The sequence below is a fragment of the Mastigoproctus giganteus genome, chromosome 14 (assembly GCF_048544385.1).
Source record: "Mastigoproctus giganteus isolate SK-2022 chromosome 14, ASM4854438v1, whole genome shotgun sequence".
NCBI lineage: Eukaryota > Metazoa > Arthropoda > Arachnida > Uropygi > Thelyphonidae > Mastigoproctus > Mastigoproctus giganteus.
Genome location: NC_143588.1, coordinates 87,613,566 through 87,634,398, shown reverse-complemented (window position 1 = coordinate 87,634,398; position 20,833 = coordinate 87,613,566). Strand labels below are relative to the sequence as shown.

The window sequence follows — 20,833 nt, the reverse complement described above, 5'->3', positions numbered from 1 at the left end:
AACACTGCACTGTCCAGCGATGTCGACTGGCTTCACTTCCTTGGTTTTTATGTGTTTCTTAACTAATAGCATAACCCATCCCCCCTTCCTATCCTGTCTATCCTTTCTGTAGATGTTGTACTCTCTAAATTCCAGTTCTGCATCCCTTATATCTGTGTGACACCACGTCTCTGATATCCCAACAGTATCTGCCTTTGATGTTTTGAGCAATACCTCAAATTCATCAAATTTATTTACTAAACTCCTAGCATTGCTGTACACGCAAGTATACCTGCACCTGTTCCTATTCTTAGCTACCCTAACACAACCCATGTGTTTACTTGTACCCCAATGATACTCAGCAGTCTCTGAAATATCCTGCATCTTATTTTCCAGGCTGCTGCTCATTCCAATAGAAGCAGTGCAAGAATCACTTTCACCTCTGCCAGTGGCTACTGTCAATCTATTGGTCTTTGTCTCCCCCCAAGCTAGCAGTTTTCCGACCCACCTAATACTGCCTCGATAGCATCAGCAAATATTCTTGCACCCTTTCTATTTAAGTGTATCCCATCCCTGTAGAAGCAATCTCTCCTGTTAACAAGTAGAGTTCAGGCTGAAAAAAATTCTACCCCTTGAGCCTTGCACAATCTTTCCAGGGCCGAATTGATCGACAAGGCTCTCATCATATACTCCCTCCTATCGTGTCTGAGCAGAATTGCAGACACTTTCAAATTCAACCCTAATTCTCGGCTTTTGTTCAACAGTGACCTGTACTTGTTAAGTAATTCTGCCAGTCTCCTACTCTTAATATCATTAGTGCCAACGTGTACAACTATATCACCTTTTGTGCCCTTAAAAGATGATATTCGCAATTCGCGTTTACATAAGTAAAGAACTCTTTGCAGTTTTTCTTTGCATCCTTTGCCAAAGATTTCTCATAATCTGCCTTTACCTGCCTAGCCTGCTTTGTGACTTGGTTACAGAACAGCTTATATCTATCATAGGCTTCCGTGTCGCCTGTTAATTTATATGTATCCCGTGCATTATTTTTCTTCTCTGCCACATGTCTCATTAGTTCATCTGACAACCATTTAGGCTTAAACCTTGAACAATATTTTTTAATTGGTATGAAAAGCCTAGTAGCTTCCAAGATTAATTCTTTGAATGCTTCCCATTTTGAATGTGCTGTTGGTAACATCATCAGTTGGTCCCACCGTATAGAATTTAAAAACTGTCTCAAACCACTGTAGTCGTCTCTACGAAAGCAAATACCCTTCCCTTTACTCCTAATGATAGTTACCTCTTTGAGTAAATCCCACTTCAGCACACTGTGGCTGCCACCTATTGGTTGCTTTATCTGCAGATTCTTTATGCATGAAGAATCACTACTGATAATCAGATCAAGAGTATTAATCCATCTAGTTGCCTGCTGAACATGCTACTGTAGAAAACAATCATTCAGTAAATCCACAAAAGCCTCGATAGTGTGCCAGTCACTATCTGGGAAATTAAAATCCCCCATTATAAGACTCTCTGATTTACTGGCCCATTTTATTTCCCTGTACAGTATCTTATTATACTCATCAGAGTCATTAGGCCTATAACACACTTCTACTCTCAATTTTGATTTCCCACAGCTTATGTCACACCAAACTAACTCGACACTGCACTGTCCCGCCATGTCTACTGGCTGTACTTCCTTGGATTTTATGTTTCTTAACTAATGGCATAACCCCTCCTCCCTTCCTATCCTGTCTATCCCTTCTGTAGACATTGTACTCCCCAAATTCCATTTCTGCATTCCTATATCTTTGTGACACCACGTATGACAACAATATCTGTGTTTCTGTGTGACAACAATATCTGCCTTTGATGTTTTGACCAACACCTCAAATTCATCAAATTTATTTACCAAACTGCTAGCATTGGTGTACAAGCAAGTATACATGCACCTGTTCCTATTCTTATCTAACCTAACACTGCCCATGTATTTACTTGTTCCACAATGATTCCCAGCAGTATCTGAAATCCCCTGCACCTTGTTTTCCCGGCTGCTGTTCATTCCAGTAGAAGCAGTGCAAGAATCACTTTCACCTCTGCCAGTGGCTACTGTTAATCTATTAGTCCGTGTGTCTCCCCAAGCTAGCAGTTTTCCGACCCACCCAAATCACTGCCTCGATAGCATTAGCAACGAATACCATTACTGTTTATTTTAAAATACGTTGGACTATTATATAATACAATGTGTATGTTATTATATAATAATATGGCATAAATTATGTATCCGGTGGCACACAAAGTGCTGACACATTTGTATTAAAACTGAATTATTAGACGAATTTCATTTAAACTTGGTAGTAGTTTACAGAAGTTTCTGAAATATTTTCCAAGGACCAGCAATAAGTCATTGCTGGTCCTTGGAAAATACATGCTCGTGAATCTCAGGTGCTCCTGTGAGTAAGTAAAATTATAACACTCCCGTGGATATTTGGACATCCATAAAATGTTTTCCAAGGTCATAACTGAGTTAAAAACCAGAACTAAATTTTAAAACTTTCTTCAGAGATTAAAGCTACCTAACTATGCTTGACCATTTGCACACACGTACATGCAAAGAAAAACAGCAAAGAGTTCTTTACTTATGTAAACTCTAGAAGGAAGGGGATGAATCAGATAGGTCCACTTGATATTGATGGGTCAACTGTTGATGATCCTGCTCAGGTAGCTAACAAACTAAATGAATATTTTGCATCGACATTCACACATGAGGAGTTATTCAGCAAGGGGAATGCCAGAGGTGTATTCAACTGTAGCAGTAAGCTACAGAATCTTGAAATAACTGGGAGTAAAGTGGAGGAGAAACTGTTGAAGATAAACATAAGAAAGGCACCTGGGGTGGATGGGATCTATCCAGTTATATTAAAGGCGGCAGCAAAGGAAGTAAGCAAACCCTTAGTCATAATTATGAGAGCTTCCTTGGACTCAGGGGAGGTACCCATAGACTGGAAATGTGCAAATGTGACCCCAATTCACAAAGGCTGACACAAGTAATTATAGACCTGTGAGCTTAACTTCTGTTCCAGGAAAATTAATGGAGGCACTGGTTAAAGAAGCACTGCAGGATCATTTAGACAAGACTTCAGTTATAGCTCGGACACAGCATGGTTTTGTTAAGGGGAAGTCTTGCCTGACCAATTTGATTGGATATTATGATGCAGTCACAAAAGAACTGGATGCAGGGAATAGCTTTGATATTATATACTTGGATCTTAGAAAGGCTTTTGATACTGTTGCACATGGAAGACTGCTACACAAATTGGAGCAGTGTGACATTGGAGGCAAATTGCTGCTATGGATAAAGGGGTGGTTGAGGGGGAGAAGACAGAGAGTGGTAATCAATGGACACTGCTCATCGTGGACTAATGTTATTAGTGGAGTCCTCAGGGCTCAGTGTTGGGTCCATTATTGTTTTCTGTATTTATAAATGATATTGATGGTATATCAAGCTGAATGTCCAAGTTTGCAGACGATACAAAGGTTGGCAGGGTTGTCAAGGACACTACTGACACTATGCTACTGCAACAGGATCTGGAAAGGTTGAGTTGGCTTAGAGGTGGCAAATGAAGTTTAACATTGACAAATGTAAAGTGCTACACATGGGAAACAGCAACCCCAGAGCAACGTATCAACTCTGTGGTACTACACTGACAGTGGTAGAGAATGAAAGGGACTTGGGGGTGGTTGTGCAGGCAGATATGAAGTTCTCTGAGCAGTGCAGACAGGCTGCAAGAGTAGCTCATGGAGTATTGTCAATGATATACAGGAATTTTTCCAGCAGGGATAAGGAAGTGATTATTCCCTTGTATAAGGCAATGGTCAGGCCACACCTAGAGTACTGTATACAGGTCTGGAGGCCTCATTTCAAGAAGGATGTAGAGCTGCTGGAACGAATACAGAGAAGGGCAACAAGATTAGTGAATGGAACAAAGGGGTGCTCTTACGAAGAAAGGCTTAAGTTTTGCAAATTACAGTGTCTGGAGACTAGGCACCAGCGAGATGATCTGATAGAGGTGTATAAAGCCTTGAATGGTTTGAGCATGCTCAATGCTGATGGGATTCTTCCTCTAGCTCAGAAAAATCACCTGAGAGGGCATAAATTCAAATTGAGGAAAGACAGATCTAGGATAGACGTGCGGAAATTTGCCTTTAGCCAGCAGGTGGTTGGTTGGTGGAACAGACTTCCATCCCTTGTAGTGGAGGTTGATAGCCTAAATAAATTTTGAACGAACAGAGGGGTGAAGTGGAAGTGGGTTTTTTTTTTTTTTGGCTGATGCTGCATAAGCTTGCTTTCTTGCATCAAATGCCTCTACTAATGCTAATGCTAAATAAAACTCAAGGATTTCGATTATAGGTACATCATCCCCAGTCTTTTGATCTTTTCACTGTCAGCTGCAGTTGCCTTTGCAAGGTTCAAACACTTAAGTGTCACGTACAGTGGCAAATTGCTGATATGACATTCAGTGATTAAGTCTCTTTGAAATGCCATTAGCATCTTGCCATGACTCATTCTGGTTGGTTGTGATGATATTATTGCAACATTCTGTACACTCATAAACCTCCTCCTGCTTTTCATACATCTCATTTGCAGCATTCACTACATTTGGAGGGGCGGCCAAATGAATTCGGTAGGAGATATGTACAGTGAGTGATCACTGAATTATGACCACCTACCTAATACTTCATAGATCCTCCTTTTGTCCTCAGTACAGCAGCTATCCAACGTGGCATTGATTCAACAAGATGTCGGAAGCATTCGGAAGGTATGTCCAGTCAAGCTGTGTATAATGCAGATACAGAGGTGATTGGTGTATTCAGACACCTGATATGCCTTTCCATAGTGTCCCACAAGTGCTCTATGGGATGATATCGGGGGAAGCTTGGAGGCCAATCCATGGAAGTCAGAACTGTGTTCCACAAACCATTCCTACACAACAAGTGCACTCGATGGCTTGGCACATTGTCATATTGGAAGACACCATCGCCATTCGGTAAAAAGTGTAACATAGTGGGGTGTACACAGTCAGCAAGCAGTTGACGATAGCAGAGATCACTGATACGTTGTTCCACATGCACCAGGGGTCCAAGTTCCTGTTAGTGAAACATCCCCCACACCATACAACGGCCTCCACCAGCCTGCACTTTTGATACCATGCATGATGAATCAAGAGCCTCATGTTGTTGATGCCAAATCCGTACACAACCATCCACGGTGTGGTAAATAACATGACTCATCCGACCAGCACACCTTCTTGCAGTCTTCTAATGTCCAACGCATGCTATTTGCACCAGGCGAGTCTTTTATGCCAGTGAACCTTGGTTAGGAGAGGATGCCGTGGGGGTCATCTGCTGGTATAGTCCATACGTGTGAGCGTGCAATGCATGGTCATACCAGATATTGTTCCAGGTTGGCCCATGTTGTGTTGGGTAGTCAGCTCTTCAACAGTACTGCGCCTGTTCGCCTGTACGAGTCGTTGGACCCGGCACTCACCTCTAACATCAATCTTTCGCTGACCTTTGCATTTTTGCCATCGAGTCATTTGACCATTTTGACGCTAGTCCTGGTACACTTTAATTACAGCGGCTCTCAAACACTCCACAAGTTCAGCCATTTTTAAAATCGAGGCACCACATCGTTGAGCACCCACAATATGTCCTTTATCAAAGTCCAATAAATCCTTCCTTTTACCCAGGAATTTACGCTCGGAATTTTACTACCTATTGAACCACTGACACCTTATCTGTGCTACCTAGGTTGACTAAGTGCACACTCTCGTACCTCACATGGTCAATGGGTCGGATTCAGTTTTCATAGGGGTGGTCATAATTCAGTGATCACTCAGTGTATATATTATATTTAAGTAATAACAATTATTTTTAGTTATATTTGCAGATTATCATTTACAATGTTCTTAATTTTTTTAGGATGGGCAAAACGTTCTAATGACATATCTTAGTGGGGATGCAGTGCTGGCAATGGATTCTAAAAGTGACAAAGAGATTGTTGATATGTGTATGCATGTTTTACGAGGAATGTTTTCTACTCAGGTACATAATTATCAGTCTTCTACTGAATGAATTATTAAAAATATTGTTCTTCTTTATATGAACTTAGTATAAGCTCATACAAAGAAGACTTGTATATTGTGTAATAAACTAAGGTATTTTTCTGTTTTACTCCTGTAATGAATGACAATGATCTGTAAATTGCATTTTCTGCTGTTATGATCAAATTGAGGTATTTAAAACTTTGTCAAAACTTTCACTTTGCTAAACTTATGAGTCTTTAGTCTGTAAAAATTAGAAAACATTAGATTTAAGGGGATATATTAGTGCCTTAATTGAATCAAATAAAATTCATTTTTTACTCTGTTCAATTTTCAGTCACACAAATCATTCTGCTCCACTGAAGGATCTTAGCACAAAGGCTTCAAATTATATTCAACTTAGAGAAAAATACTGTTATCTGTGGTTCTGCTGAAGTTACCAATATATTTTTAAATTGTATAACCTAAAAAGGTAAATCTGTTATACATTTAAAAACCTAAGACACTGTCAGGCTAGCTATTTCAAAACTTACTGGCTTCTCACCAGTTGGCAGGTGATCTCTGTTAGTAAACATACATCAAACTGTGAATAATGGTTCACATACATCAAACTGGCCCAAAATCCCGACAGTATCTACTATCCTAGATACAAGCACCATGCACAAACACACTGTGGGTGACAACCCAGGTGTGAACCAACGTAAGCAGGGGTTGAGGTGTGGCACCCACACCACATGGAGGAATGCTGCCTCTCTGTGTTACCAGGCAATACTTGGTGGTATATGACTCTTATCAACCGGTGTAATACCACCACTTTGCTTATTGGTGGCTTGAAGTGGTGGAACCCATGTTTAGTCTCCAGATCTAAGTTCTGGTCAGCCCTTCCCCATCTCTTCCATCATGCAGTATGACTGATGGCTTTTGAGGTTATGATGAACATTATGGTGAGATCCAATCTTCCTTACATTTCGAGGGTGCAGCTCTAAAACGGTGTTCGCAGGCCGGCCGCTAGTTGGTACACCGGACCGGACCTATTGGTAACTCTTTAGGAGGCTTCCGGATCAGCTAGTGTATAATCTTGCTACCACTATTCTGCCAGATAGTGGCTGGAGGGAGTCCGAGTAGTGTTTTTGCAGGGGCATTGTCGAGGCCACGTTATGTCAAGGATCTGTGTATATTCTTACCATATACGCCATATCCAAAAAATTCATTACTGCCATGTTCCCCCCCCCCCAACTTTTTTTTACTATTGAATACACCATGAATTGTGAAACTAATAGAGTAAGGTTATCTGCGAAAGATCGAAACCTCCAAACACTTCATAGTTCATTTCACAAATATATGTGGTGTCAATTCTAATCTCAACGATGTCCATTTCCGTTTGCAGTCTGCCAAACCCCATGTACTTTTTATGACAGAATAGCAGTTATTGGTTGAATTCAACAACTGCTCATCTCAGTTGCCCAAATTATTCGCTGTATGATTCCTTTCGCCACAAAGGTGGTACTTGTGCATATGTCCATTCTGATATTCCCTGACAGAGACTTCGTAATTTGGAATCTCCTCTTTTCGATCTTCTCTAGCTTAAAATCTCTCTACCTCATTGTTTCAGATTCATCTGTTGTCTTTACCATTCTCCCAACTCCACTAATCACTTGGAGCTCTTCGACTTCCTCTCTTTACAACTTGACTTTTGACTTTCTCCAGTCCAACTTTCCCAACAGTGAGGTAATTTTCCTTGGTGATTTTAATCTTCACAACTCCAGCTGGCTTGCGTTTTCTAGTCATACCGGCCCAGTTGGTCGAGATGCTCAGGCTTTTGCAATTACTAAAGACCTTGCACAGATTGTTCGTTTACCTACAAGAATACCATACAGCCAACACGCTTGATCTTTTTCTCACAAACAACTCTTCTAAGTACATGGTCGAAGTGAGTAGTCCTTTTGGCACCTCAGCTCACAACTTGGTGATCGTCTCTTCTCCAATGGAGCCCTTATCTCACATATGCATTACAAGAATGCAAAATGGACTGCTAGATTTCTTTTCTTCTTTTCCTTGGTCGGGCTACTGTTTCAAAACTTCTGATGTCAACGTTTGCTCAGATCGTGTCAGTGAAATTATTCTTGTAGGAATGGAATCCTTTATCCCACACTCCACTTTAAAATCTTAACCTTTATCTAAACCTTAGTTTTCCAGTAAATGTACTAAGGCTGTTCAGGAGAAGAATGTTGCATATAGTAATTCGCTTGTTTCCAATTCTTCAGTTTCATTTTCTGCCTACACCAAAGCCCGCAACAATTGTAAAGCAGTTATTAATCAGTCCAAACTAGATTTTGAACAGGTAAGAGTAGGAAACTTGCTTCTTGCCCTAATGGTAGCCTAGCATTCTGGTCTCTTGCCAAAGCTATTGGTTGCAACTTTTGCTCATCTCTGCTACCACCTCTGTCAAAACCAGATGGTTCTGTTGTCACTTCGGCCAAGGATATAGCTGACCTACTAGCATCCCATTTTCCTTCCAACTCATGTATTAATGATCTTGGGAAAACACCACCCACCATTCCCAACACGCTCCATTCAATGCCTCCTGTGGTCTTCCATGAAAAGGATGTCAGAAGGATTTTGATGAATCTTGATGCTAAGAAAGCTCCAGGTCCTGATGGTATTTCTCCATTTGTTCTCAAAACCTGTGCTCCTGAACTTACTCCTGTTCTTTGTGGCCTTTTTTCACTTTCTTATTCCTAAGGTGTTTTTCCTTCTGCTTGGAAATTTACTCATATCCAGCCAGTTCCTAAAAAGGGTGACAAAACCCTCCCATCCAATTATCATCCCATTGCAATTACTTCTACTCTTTCTAAAGTAATGGAAAAATCAATTAACCGTCAACGCTTAAACTATCTAGAAACCTTCTGTCTGATCAACGATCGCCAGTATGGATTCCGTCAGTGTCGATCCACTGGTGATATTCTGGCATATGTTACCCATTTATGGACAAATTCAATGGAAAAGTTCGGTGAAACACAAGCAGTTGCTCTTGAAATCCCAAAGGCTTTCAATCATGTTTGGCATAAAGGTCTTCTTAACAAGCTTCATCTTACGGTTTGCCAACTATAATTGATTATCCAGTTTTCTCTCTGATCGTTCACTGAGAGTAATGCTAGATGGCTCTGTCTTCTAACTTCTCCACTAATGCTGGTGTTCAGTTCTTTCCCCCACTCTTTTCCTCTTGTATATTAATGACCTTCTTTCATTGACCAGAAATCCTATCCATAGTTTTGCCGATGATAGCATATTACATTCCACTTTCCATTTTGAGAAACCCTGCCCTGCTCAATCAGTTTCAACTTCTCATATATCTGCTACCAATTCCTTAAATGCCAATCTCCAGGTAATTCTCCAGTGGGGAAAAGAAAACTTAGTTGATTTCAATCCTTCTAAACTCAGTCTTGTCTTATATCTCGCAAAAAGGATTCTTCTGCTCCTATGCTTATCTTTGGTGACATTCCGATTTCTAGGCAAAATGATATATCTCTTTTGGGGATTACCCTGACTTCTAATCTCTCTTGGCACAAGCACATTACAAATATTGCTTCCTCTGCATCTAAAAAACTTGGTTTTCTCTTTCGTTCTCGGTGTTACTTTTCTTCCAAACAGCTGTTCAATCTGTATAAATCACAAATCCGCCCTACCATGGAATATTTTTTTCACATCTGGGGCGGTGCCCCCAAAACCTCTCTCAGGCTTCTAGATTCCATTCAGAAGAGGGCAGTTAGGTTAATTATTGACTCCTCTCTAACAGAGTCTCTCCACTTGCTGTCTCATAGATGTACTGTTTCTGCTGCATGCCTTTTCTATAGATTCTTCCATGGGCACTGTTCTTCTGAATTGGCTTTTATAATTCCTGCTCTCTCTCTCTCAAAACAGTCCGAACACGTGCCGCCACCAGCCAACATCCATTTACTGTCCAACTTCAAACTGACAGAACCAACTTTTCATCTTCGTCGTTTATTCATTCAACTGCCGTTTTCTGGAACAACCTCCCTTCATTTGTCTTTCCTGAAAATTACAGTCTACAGAAGTTCAAGTCTAATGTTACCAAACATCTTCTCTCGTCTTCTCAACCTCCAACCCAAGCACAGTACTACGCACTATAGGTTCTAATACCTATTGTGTTTGGGGTTTTCATAAAAAAAAAAAAAAAAACTATATTGTAAAAATATAAAAATATAATGCTATATATATTTATTGGTTTTTTAGTAAGTAAAAATTTACCTTAGATTAATTATGTAGAAAGAGTATAAAAAATAAGAAAAATTTTAATGACAAATACCTCTCTCAATTTGAGGATCATGTTTTCTGTTACAGAAACACAGTTTTAAAATACGATCAGCAAATAAAAATGACTTAATTAATTTTACTTTATTATATTGCATTTTATTGGTAATTTTTCCAAGTCTAATTTTGGTATTTGTATAAATAAATAAATCTTTATTGTGAAGTAGAATTACAGCACAATATCCCATCACGGCGATGAGCGCCAGGGGTTCACATATAGATAACATAAGTACAAATTCAAATGGCTACAAAATATAGCTAACACATACAAAAGGCTACAAAATACAGATTACAAATGCAAAAAGAAATACAAATACATCATAAAAACAAGGAGCTGAACACAAATAAAGAAAAACAAATACAACTTGGCAGTGATTCAGGTTTCAAGAGCTTTGATAAAGTTGTGTCTGTCCTTCTTTTTACTTATTATGGTGTGGATGTCGGCATCCACACGGCGTCCATAGGGCCTTTGAGCAATAATTATAGGTATTGCATTGAAATGCCAAAGATAAAAAACTTGAAATAAGAATACTTTCGGAATATGAAAATTTAGAGTAATGTGTTTTGGCAGCTGCTTCATAAATGTCATTAGCATAAATAAAACAATAATTGTACAGGTATTTGTTATTAGCTGCACTTTCACAAATTTTTTGCCAAGTACATTAGGTATTACCATGGGAGCCAGTAGGGTATTTTGAAAGGGGTAACAGGAAAAAATATTCCATTTTCTTCTTATTATTATAATACTTAAATGTTTGATTATAATTTATATGATTTTTTGCAAATTTTAATGTGTGATTTTGATATAATTAAACTGTTACTACTGTCAGTAATCCGGTTTTTGTGAACTGATTATATACTGTTAGTATATATATAAGTATGTGTTGTTTATTCATTAATATGACATAAAACATTAACATTATCATACACTGTTTGCATAATTGTAATGATTTTAGTGGCCGTTTTGATTACACAAAAAACATTTTTTATTGCACAAACAGTTTCTGAGATATAGACTCTAACTTTGTTCTTTTAAATACAGTCGGTATGTTGGGATTTCAGCTGTTGGGATTTTGGATGACACCGATGAATAATATATTATTTTTCACATTACATAATATATGTATGATCGGCCGCCATAGCCGAGTGGTCAGGCACGCAGGTGCATGAGTACATGTGCCTTGAATGACCAGGGTTCAAGCCCATGACTAAATATGGTGCTGTTTCTTGTATTCTGTCTATCTTGTGAACTCCTCTGACTGTTTGGTCGTTCCAGTGTATAAACAGAAAATTTATTTTAATGGGTTTACTTGTGTTTACAAGTGGTTTATGGAAGTAATGCTTCCATTTAAACACAGCTTCCATATGTACTTTTAATCCCTAGAACTGAGCTGCATTTTCCTTAGGCAGTGCAGTACTGTAGGACATGGGATATTTTAATGTGATATTTGAAATCAAATAAAATTTGTATGCTTTACTGAATTCAATTTTCAATGATCTGCTTCTACTAAAGGCTGAGTAGACAGTGCATTATTCATAGTTCAGCATATATTTTGCTAATAGAGACCACCCACCTTCAAAATGGTTGTTCTGGTTGTGTCTCAGACTTTTAAATGCATAACAAATTCACCTTTTTTAGACAAGCTATAAAACTTAAAAAAGATATTAGCAGCTCAGGCAGATCTGTAGATAATGGTATTTGTCGCTAAGTTGAGGAGCCCAAGCTTAAGCACCAAGTACTTGGCCTCAGTTTTCAGTGGGAGTAGAATAATTTCATGATCAAAAATACAATGAAATGTATTAATTTTATTAATTCGTACATTTAAAAAAATTATATAATGAAATAAATAAATAAATAAAAAAGATACATAAGAATTCCTGGTGGAACCAAGAATTCTTATGCAACCATCTAGATAGAATGTTAAAATGGCATTACAGAGCACAAGCTGAGGTTACAAATGCTGACAGACCAGACAAATGTCCAGCATTCAAGAAAGCACTGCTACTTATCAAAGCATCATTGTTTTCTCTAATGGCACTTGCAAACACTGAAAGAGTGGGTGGTGGGGTAAGAATAACTGCAACTTATTACAGAATATATTATGTCCAGCACAGTTTGGATATTTTGGATCAATTATGGTGGAACTGAGGATGATGTCCAGACAGAATACAAAAGGTAGGGCTGGCCTTTAACTTGCTGAAAACAGTATGAAGATATAAATAAATTCATTTCAACGTGGCTAGCCTTGTTGGTAGTTGAAATTTATTTTATAAAGATGGTATTCATTTAAACAGAGGAGATGCAGAAGCTTTTGCTAATGCCATTGAGGATGCATTCTTAAGGGTTCAGGGAAAATACTAGTTTTGGGTAGTTAGGGAAGTCAACACAAGATTGGCTCATTTATTGGAATGGGACAAAATTACATTTGCAACCTCTAGTGATCTTGTGTGCAACATTTAATAACCTTAAATGCTGAACAGGAAAGTAATAGAAGCAAAATCCTTCAGCAGTCAAAGACCACTTGAAAAACCTTTAAATAACTATAAGAAAGGGTGCATCAGTGCTGTCAAAAGCAATAAAGTAAAACACTTAATTTATCTATACAGTAATACTAGAAGTACTGTAAACAAATAAAATTAATTTCAGTTATTGATCTTGTCAAATAATGCTGATGTGGTTGGGCTTACTGAGACATATTTTTTCTCAGAGATATGAGATAAAGGATTTCATTTTAGTGAATACTGTGTGTGTTAAGGCAAGACAGGAAGGGATGTGTGGGGTGGAGAGTGATGCTTCTGTTCAAAATCTGCCTGAAGTAACAGGAATCTTCCCTGAGTCAGATCAGGGTAATGCAGATGTTGAATTGGTGTGGTGTGAAGTGATGTGCAATAAAGGGAAGATGATGGTACAGATATATTATAGACTAAACTCTGAGGAATATGACAAAAATCTCTTTAAGTAATTTGAATGGGCTAGAGTATGACTGTCTCATTGTGAGCAACTTCAGCCTATCACTGATAGTCAAGAATACGTGGACTAGAGATACACTATATGGCAACAGGTTTTTGAGAAACTAGATGTTTGCTACTTATCCTAGCATATTTGAAAATGTATAACTCCTTACCAAGGAACTTAACTGTATCAAAACTTGACAGTGGGATAACCAATAGCAGACAGAGACCACAATACCATAAAGTGAATTGTATCTAAATAAACCTATGTAGTCAAAGGCAAGGGATTCATTTTCAAGAGAGGGAACTATAATGGAATGAGAAATTTCTTGGGCTGAATTAATTGAAGTGACTATTGTTTGGTGTTAGATACAAATACACTATGGGAAATGTTCAAGGGATTTATCTTTAAAAAAACCACAAATGTATTCATGCCAGTGGTCAAATTCCATGAACATCAGATCCCAAAATGAATGACAAATGAGGTTAAGGGTTTGTTTGAGGAAAAAAAAAACAAGCATGAGACAATTACAGATATTCACATGATTCCAATTTGTATGGGCATTATACGAGAATATGTAACAAAACCACTGATGGAGTATGATGGACAAAAGCTGATCATGAGAAAGCAAGGAGAGCTAAGAATGAGGATAAGGAGTTCATCTCGCATGTGATTGTGAGAAAGAAGAGAGTAAATCCAATAGTTCCCGTAATTGGTTGCAGTGGAATGTACACAGAAAGTCCAGCAGAAATAGCAGATGAGTTGAACAGCAATATTTACAGTCAAATTCAAGCTTCTGTCTCTCGGGGAATGTTAAGTTGTGAGACTTGTGTAAGTTAAGTAATATAATGATCTTAGAAAAGCGTTTATTATTAAAGCTTTTGAAATTAAAGGACAGCCAGGCCCCGGAGGAGGGTTGTATGTATTCAGTTATAGTTTAAAGAGGCTGCGTGTGAGTATATCAAATCATTGGGAAGTTAATGAGAGCATCATTAGACTCTGGGAAGATTTTCTTGGACTAGTGAAGTCCAGATATCTCCCCAAATCACAGAGGTAGTGCTATAGAGTAGTTGAGTAACTATAGACCAGTGAGTTCAACTTCTGTGGTGGAAAGATCCTAGAGTAGGTAAAGTTTGGGATGTGATTTAGGATCATCACAAAAAGAAGTGTCTTGTATATGGAGAGAAGGTGAAAAGTTTTAGCCCAATACAGATCACAAAGATTTGTGTGAAAGACAATATTAACAATCTGTGCTGTGACTCCTTGTGGGGCGCCTCCATAGCCAGGTGGGAAGGAGCAGCAGTGCGTAGCACACGCTTCTTGATTAGACCGGGGTTCGAGCCCGTCACCACCAAATACGGAGGATGCGGAAAGGTCAGGGAATGACCACCGCATATCCCGGGGCAATATGGCCTTAGTTGCTAATGCTCCTAAAAACCAAAATAACAATAACGATAACGACTCCTTGTGTTTTCACACAGAATTTCAGGTTTGTAACTATATTCTCCTTTACAGAGGATTTTGAAGTGTTGGAAGGTCAGTGAAAATAGTGACTGTTGAAAGAATCAAGCACTGTGCAGTCATTGAGTACCTTTATTTAAAGGGAATATTGCCAAAAGAAATTCATGAACACATGCAGCATACATTATGAAAATCTTGTCCTTCATTATGCCATGGTAAAAAACTGGGTTGCAGAATTTAAGCATGGATGAGACAGTGTTGAAGATGCACCTCACACTGGGAGGTCTGTTACTGTGTCGATACCTGCAAGTGTGGATTCCATTCATGACCTGATCATGCAAGACCGCAGAATAACATTGAAGCAAATTGAGACGGCATTCAACATCTCCCATGAACAATCTCGCAATATTGTGGTAAATGTTTTAAGAATGAAAGTTTCTTCAGGGTGGGTTCTTAAAGCACTGATTGCAGATTAGAAGTGGGAAAGAGTGAAGAGTTATGAGATTGTGCAGCATTTTGAAGCTAATGAAGCTCACTTTTGCGAGTAGTACAAAAGGTACTAGGAAAGTTTTGCAATACAGCTTTGTTTATTTAATTTTTTCAAAGTAATTTCCTCTACATTCAATACACCTCTCCATCCTCCGAAACCAATCTTTAAACCAGTTCTGCCAAGTTTCACTAGTAAAGCACACTGGTTGTCCCAAGCCCGTAGAAGGTCCTCATCACTGGAAAACCGCCTCCCTTTTAGCTTCATTTTCACATGCGGGAACAGTGCAAAGTCGCAGGGAGCAAGGTCTGGACTGTAGGGACGGTGCTCGAGAAGTTCAGTCCTGTCGTGGTCAAATATTCGGTGCAGGCTTTGGCGCGGTGAGCTGGAGCATTTTCGTGATGGAGGTACCAGGTGTCCATTCTTGACTTTGGCCGCAGGTTCTTCATAGATCCAATGACTTTAGGCAGGCATTGTTCAGTATACCACTTAGCTGTGACTGTCTTCTGCATGTCCAAAACGACACGTTCCACAATTCCACTCAATTTGAAAAATACAGCTATCATTTTCTTCTTTACAGATCGGGATTTTCTGACAATTACGGGTGTGTCGTCATCATCAAAGACCCAAACTTTGTTTTGAGCCTTGGTCGGCAGATCGTAATAGTACAGCCAAGTCTCGTCACCTGTCACGATGTTGTTCACATACCGAGATTGTCCCTTATCAAACTTTTTTAACATCTCCCAGCACCAAGTCACACGTCGTGTCATCTGCTCTTCAGTCAGTTGATGCGGCACCCAGAGAGAACAAAGTTTCTTCACGTGCAAATGATCTTGCAGAATCGAACGAATTGCTGGTGCATTTAGGCCCAAAGTATCCTCTATCTGTTGGTAGGTCACTCGCCTGTTTTCGTCAAGCATTTTCCTCACAGCAGTAACGTTTTCCTCCGTAACTGACGTTCGTGGCCTTCCCGGCCTCTCAGAATCCTCCAGAGTGAAATTTCCCCTTTGGAATTCTCTATACCACCTGAATATCGTTGTACGATGTGGACAATCATCATCTAGTGCAAGAGTCATTTCTTCTAAGCACTGGTCTATGGTTAAACCACGCACAAAATTATACCGCAAAACTGTCCTTATCTCATTTCGTGACCACGATGCCATCGCAAGCACTCTCATACACTCTCACTACTAATGAATAACTGAGCCCATCGACTTGGCGTGGCGGCTACTATGCACGTATGAACATGTCTCAACATGCAGCAACAAGCAGCTTCCTGTGATTCATTGTTGCGTCATATTGCAAAACTTTCCTAGTACCCTTTGTATGTCACTATGAGTGAAACATTGGTGCTCCACTTTTATCCTGAAACAAAAGAAGAAACCAGTGGAAGCATCCCTCTTCTCTCCCCCCTCCTAAAAAGTTAAGTACAGAAGTCAGGCTGAGAAGGCCATATCAGTACATCTTCTAGGATGTAGAAGGGGTGAACATGGTTGATTTCCTGGAATGAGGTACCACTATCAATGCAGAGTATTATTTTCTACCCTACTGAGGCATTTCTGAAAGAAATTGAAGCTCGAGAAGCACAGGAATCATCTTGCATAAAGACAATGCACCAACGCATATGGCATTTGTGACTCAGGCAGCACTGCACGACTGTGGGTTTGAGCTATTACAGTATCCGCCCTACTCACTAGATTTGGCTCAGTTGGACTGTTCTATTTCACAGTGCTGTGATGGATGCAGTCAACAACTGGTTTGAGTCAAAATCTTCTGAATTTTATTTGAGCAGGTTACAAAAGCTAGTGGATCATGCCAGCAAGTGTGTTGACATAAGGGGGGGGCAACTATGTTGAAAAATAAATTGGTTTGACAACTTTCCAGCATTTCTTCTATGAGAGAGAGAGGCAGGCAGGCTAGAAACTTTTCAGCCTTCTCATAGATCCAAGCAGGGGTTCGATACTTAATCTGTCTTGTAAGTTACTATGATATAGTCATTAAACAGTTGAATGAAGGTAAAAATTTTGACATAATAATCTGTACTTTAGTAAAGCTTTTGATATAGTGCTCTCGTGAAAGGCTACTGTGTAAGTTGAAGTTACTGGTAAGGTCTTATACTGGATCACATGTTGACTAAAAGATAGAAGACAGAGGGTTATCATGAATGGTCAGTGTTTGGGGGTGGACCAGCATTACAAGTTGGGTCCCCTTGTATTTCTGATTTTCATAAATGATATTGAATAGGGTATCTAGGATAAACTGTGAAAATTAGCTGATAATTTGAAGATGGGAATGGGATTAATAATCCAAAGTAAGCCATGTTGCTTCAAAAAGACTTGGATCAGATGCATATATGGTCTACAAAATAGCAGTTAAAATTTAATATATCTAAATATAGGGGTATGTATTTTGGGAACAAATATCCTGGGTACAGATATAAGCCAGAGGAAGGAGCTGAGCTAAAAGCTTCTGAATGAAAATAACATATATTACAAATCAATCTGACATAAAAGTTTTCCATTCAGCGTAGACATATGGCATTCTGTCTGTGATTTACACAGTCTTTACTAGTAAAGAGGAGGATATGATTAACCCTCTTTACAAGGTGATGGTTAGACTGCAGTTAGAATATTATATTCAGGTCTAGAGACTGCACCTAAAAAAAAGACACAGAACTTTTGGATAGGGCTGAGAGAAGGGCAACCAGATTGGAGATGAGTGCAAAGCAATGCACGTATGAAGAAGGGCTCAGAACAGTGCTCCAACCTTTTTGTGCCTGTGGGAACACATGAGAGTTTACAAGAGACTGGTGAGAACCGACCAGTTAACTTGGCAGTATTGGCACCCCCCCCCACTACTGTTGAAAACAAAGATGTGGGACATCTGACAGGGATCTTAGAAAAATGCCCACATTAATGAAAAGAAGGGGGGGGGAAATATATATATATATATACACACACACATATATATACTTTTTTTTTCCCTTCTGCAAATTTAAATGGGATGCTCCATGAAACAATAACTAAATGTTGTTTATTATAAAAGGGATTTTTTTTTTTTTTTTTTTTTGTTAAAGTAATTTTATGGTTTCCATTGGCAACTGATAGCTGCTTGATAACTTTATTACATTTGCTTATAATTCTAGTTACTGTGAACTATATAAAAAAAAGTGCATAATTTGAAACTTTTTAGAAATAGCACTCCTCACAAACAATTGCAAAGTATGTGGCCAGGAGCTTGATAGGTTCTCTCAGTCAATTACTCTGCCAAAATCATAAGAAATCACTTCAGAAACTATTGCAGTAAAATTTGACTATATTTAGGAAGGTAGAAAAAATATTAGATTTTTAATTTAGTCCTTTTTTTTGGACAAATATAGGTATGGACACCAAATAATACACAAAACAACCTGTTTAATTATATAGTTCGCCCTACAATCAAAAAATACATAGTTATATTAGTATACTTATTATTACTCACATGGAAAGCTGGTGTAATCTTTGGCACTGCATTTCAATGGCTAGTTTTTCAAATTTGGAATGTAGGATGATATTCCTGAATGCAAATAATCATTAAGCTGGACATCAATAAGTTTAAATCTGTGTTTTTATTCTACAATGGCCACTGTTGAAAACCATAAAAATTATAAGATTCACACAGACGAGTGGAATAAAAAAAAAAAAGATTTCATCTTGTATGCTGCACTACTTTTTAAGGAGGGAAACTTTTCTCAGTCAACCAGATTCCAAAAGTTCTCATGTTTTGCATAGAATTTCAGAACAAATTCATTTTGAAGATCCAAAACTAGTTCCAGTTCTTCTGCCATTGATTGAATGAATCTTCTAATAGATGCTGCAGTTTCTGTAACCTTATTTTGGCAAGAAAAAAAGTTTTAAAAAATAAAATAAAAGCTATCAGTGGTGGTGAACTGATAAAATCTCTTTCAATTCCTCCAGAAGTGTTTGTAGGCGATCAAGAAATGGTAATTAATGGATCAAAATAATTCTCAGCTACCACCGTCTTCATATTTGTGAAGTGTACAAGAGACTTCATCTATAAATATGACATCCACAAAATGAGTTTACCTTTGAATGATTTTACAAAGTTTATCAATTGAGCCACATGATAGTGTTTTCACTGAAGCTCCAGATTTAAACTACTTGCTTTGTCAGTAACATCAGTAAGGAAAGTGAAGTCCAAACGCCAGTAAGAGTCACTTATTCCATTGAAGTCTACATTTTGGATTTCAGAAAATCTTACTTCCTCAATCACGCTTAAAAACTGTGCAAGAACCTTTGCTTCGCCATTGTACTTCTGCATATAAGATAATATCAGAAATTTGTGATATTATCTTCAGTGAATCCAGTGAAGGCAGTGAATCCATTGATGCTGCCCAACATTTCTGGTGCCCCATCAGTAGCGATTGTACACTGGTCAACAGAAAAACAGGTTTTAGTGAATAATTTATTGCAAAGAGTATCACCAAAGGCGAATATTAGATATAATAGGCATTCTGGCAAGAAAATTCCAAGTATCCAATAGGAATCAATCTAACACCTTACAGAGCCACACATTATGCAAATTATTCATGCCTATAAAAATATGGATTGCGACACATAACTTCTTTCAAGTTTTATTGCTTGCTTTGTGGGATAGCTACATCTCCAGTACTCAGGATGGCAAGCCATCATTGCTTAGACAATTCTTTGAGATGGTGAACCATTGGACGACTTGAAGCTGGGCATTGATTGACAAGGCTCTCATTATATACGCCCTCCTATCATGTCTGCAAAATGTGTGGGCAAAACTGCACACACTTTCAAATTTAAACCTAACTTGTGATGTATTATCAAGAAAGCAAGCTAATATAGCATCAGCCAAATTAGCTTGGCTGATGCTATATTAGCTTGCTTTATATAGCATATAAAGCAAGCTATTAGCCAAAAAAAAAAAAAACCACTTCCCATTTCATCCATCCATTCATGCCAAAAGTCTGTGTAGTTCTGCCTTTAATTTATTTAAGCTGTCAATTTCCACAACAACAAAAGATGGAAGTTTGTCCCAGCAATCAACCACTGCTGGTTAAAGGCAAATTATTGCACATATATTCTACGGCTGTCTTTCCTCAATTTGAATTTATGCCCCATCAGGTGTGGAATCTGAGCGAGAGGAAGAATTCCATCAGCATTGAGCTTGCTCAAACCATTCAAGTCTTTATACACCTCAATTAGATCACCTCATGATTGCAGCATCTGGTGCCTAGTTTCCAGACGATGCAATTTGCAGAACTTAAGCCTATCTTGGTAACAGCAACCCTTTGTTCCACTCACTAATCTCATTGCCCTTCTCTGTACTCATTCTAGCAGCTCAACATCTTTCCTAAAATGAGGCCCCCATACCTGTATATAGTACTTAAGGTGTGGCCTAACCATTGCCTTATACAAGGGGACAATCACCCCCTTATTCCTACTAGCAGAATTCCTGAATATCATTGACAAGATACCATGAGCTACTCTT

At 38.6% G+C, this 20,833-nt stretch overlaps 1 protein-coding gene across 3 annotated transcripts in view; it reads left to right on the top strand.

Moving 5' to 3' along the window:
- LOC150075326 (lysine-specific histone demethylase 2-like) overlaps positions 1 to 20,833 on the top strand; it is a 362,688-nt gene that overhangs the window by 320,181 nt on the left and 21,674 nt on the right. For all 3 annotated transcript variants that reach the window (XM_090389224.1, XM_090389225.1, XM_090389223.1), the window contains exon 20: positions 5,962 to 6,084. In XM_090389224.1, coding sequence (XP_090245350.1) covers positions 5,962 to 6,084 — 123 coding nt within the window. The remainder of the gene's footprint in view (positions 1 to 5,961; positions 6,085 to 20,833) is intronic.